General features: G+C 39.6%; 1 protein-coding gene across 2 annotated transcripts in view; it reads left to right on the top strand.

The window, feature by feature from the left end:
* Positions 1-699, top strand: part of gria2b (glutamate receptor, ionotropic, AMPA 2b) — a 38,249-nt gene extending 37,550 nt beyond the window's left edge. For both annotated transcript variants that reach the window (XM_084550169.1, XM_084550168.1), the window contains exon 14: positions 337-699. In XM_084550169.1, the coding sequence (XP_084406295.1) occupies positions 337-582 (246 nt within the window). In that variant the 3' untranslated portion in view covers positions 583-699. The remainder of the gene's footprint in view (positions 1-336) is intronic.
* The last annotated feature ends 839 nt before the right edge of the window (positions 700-1,538 follow it).

Genomic DNA, 1,538 nt, shown 5'->3' with positions numbered 1-1,538 from the left:
TCTAATGTAGATGCACAACACATAGATAAAAAAAATGCTGCATACAAACTGCTGCTGCATTTCATTTTAATTAAAATACTAACCTTACCCACTACATCGCTTTAAATTTACCTCACTTTAAAAAAACATCTATGTGTTATATGTCTTGTTATTTTTTGTGCTTTTTAGATATTGTTGGTTGCTAAACAAAATTTTATTAGTCAATAGTGGTGCATTTTTGTGCTTTTTTTTTTTTTAATTTTTTTTGTTGTTGTTGTGATTTCGTTCTATTCATGTACAAATCTTCTGACTCGCCCTTGCCCTGCCGCTGATCCCTGTTTCGTGTGCGTTTCACAGGAGAAGACGAGCGCCCTCAGCCTGAGCAACGTGGCTGGGGTCTTCTACATTCTGGTCGGAGGACTCGGTTTGGCCATGCTGGTGGCCTTGATTGAGTTCTGTTACAAGTCCAGAGCCGAGGCGAAACGAATGAAGGTGGCAAAGAATGCACAGAATATTAACCCAACTTCCTCGCAGAATTCACAGAATTTTGCAACTTATAAGGAAGGTTACAACGTATATGGGATCGAAAGTGTAAAAATTTAGGGGGTAGGGAACAAGGATTTCATAAATTCTCCCCAAATGCACGCTTTTTTGGCTCCATCCGTTCCATCCTTCAGTGTTAGTGAATGAAGAGGTTGGCCAAAGGATCGTATGTACTGGTGATTTATGATTTAATGAGAGAGAGAGATATCCCCCTTTTTTAAAGCTTAAAATTGTGTTTGTACGTTTAAGTTTCCTTGCTATTTGAAACCATTTTCATGTATGACTGTTGATGGCCATGCTTGTTAATACCTCTGTCCTAGTAACACATTTCAACAATAATGCTTGCAATGACCATGCAGAAGCCTTTACATGATCATTTGCATTGTGTTACCCATGGACATCATATTAAGTTCTCATCTACATTGTCATGTTTTGTACATTTTATAAACTTTTAACGTTAAAGATGTGGAGATACTCCAACTCGTCTAACACTTTTCTTCCTTGTTTGTGTATGGACTATCGTGTGTGTGTGAATGGGACAATGATTGTGTTGGCTTGCGACTGGGTGTACACTCTGTGTGTTTCTGTAGATGACTTTTGGGGACGCCATGAGGAATAAAGCGAGACTTTCCGTCACAGGGAGTACTGGGGAGAATGGTCGGGTGATGACTCCAGAGTTTCCTAAAGCTGTCCATGCTGTCCCTTACGTGAGACCTGACATGGGATTAAACGTCAGCCTGACAGATCTGTCCTGATCAATGAGAAACTTCTGAGTGCCTTACAATGGTTTCAATAGAGCGTTTTTTTGTCCCTCTCTCCTTCTGTTCTGGCACTTTCCTTTTTGTCTGTGTGGTGAAAAAGAAAAAGTAGGAGACGGAGGCTTCATTTTGTCTATCAAAAAGACTTGTATTGTTGCTTTCAGTCTCTATTTCTCACCATATAAAACACCTCCCTTTCTGAGTGGAGTTCCATCTCAGAATATAAAAAGGTGGATCTCGTTTTTTTTAAACTGGTGA

The sequence above is a fragment of the Chelon labrosus genome (genome assembly GCF_963514085.1).
Source record: "Chelon labrosus genome assembly, chromosome: 8".
NCBI lineage: Eukaryota > Metazoa > Chordata > Actinopteri > Mugiliformes > Mugilidae > Chelon > Chelon labrosus.
This window is presented reverse-complemented; position numbering and strand designations above follow the sequence as displayed.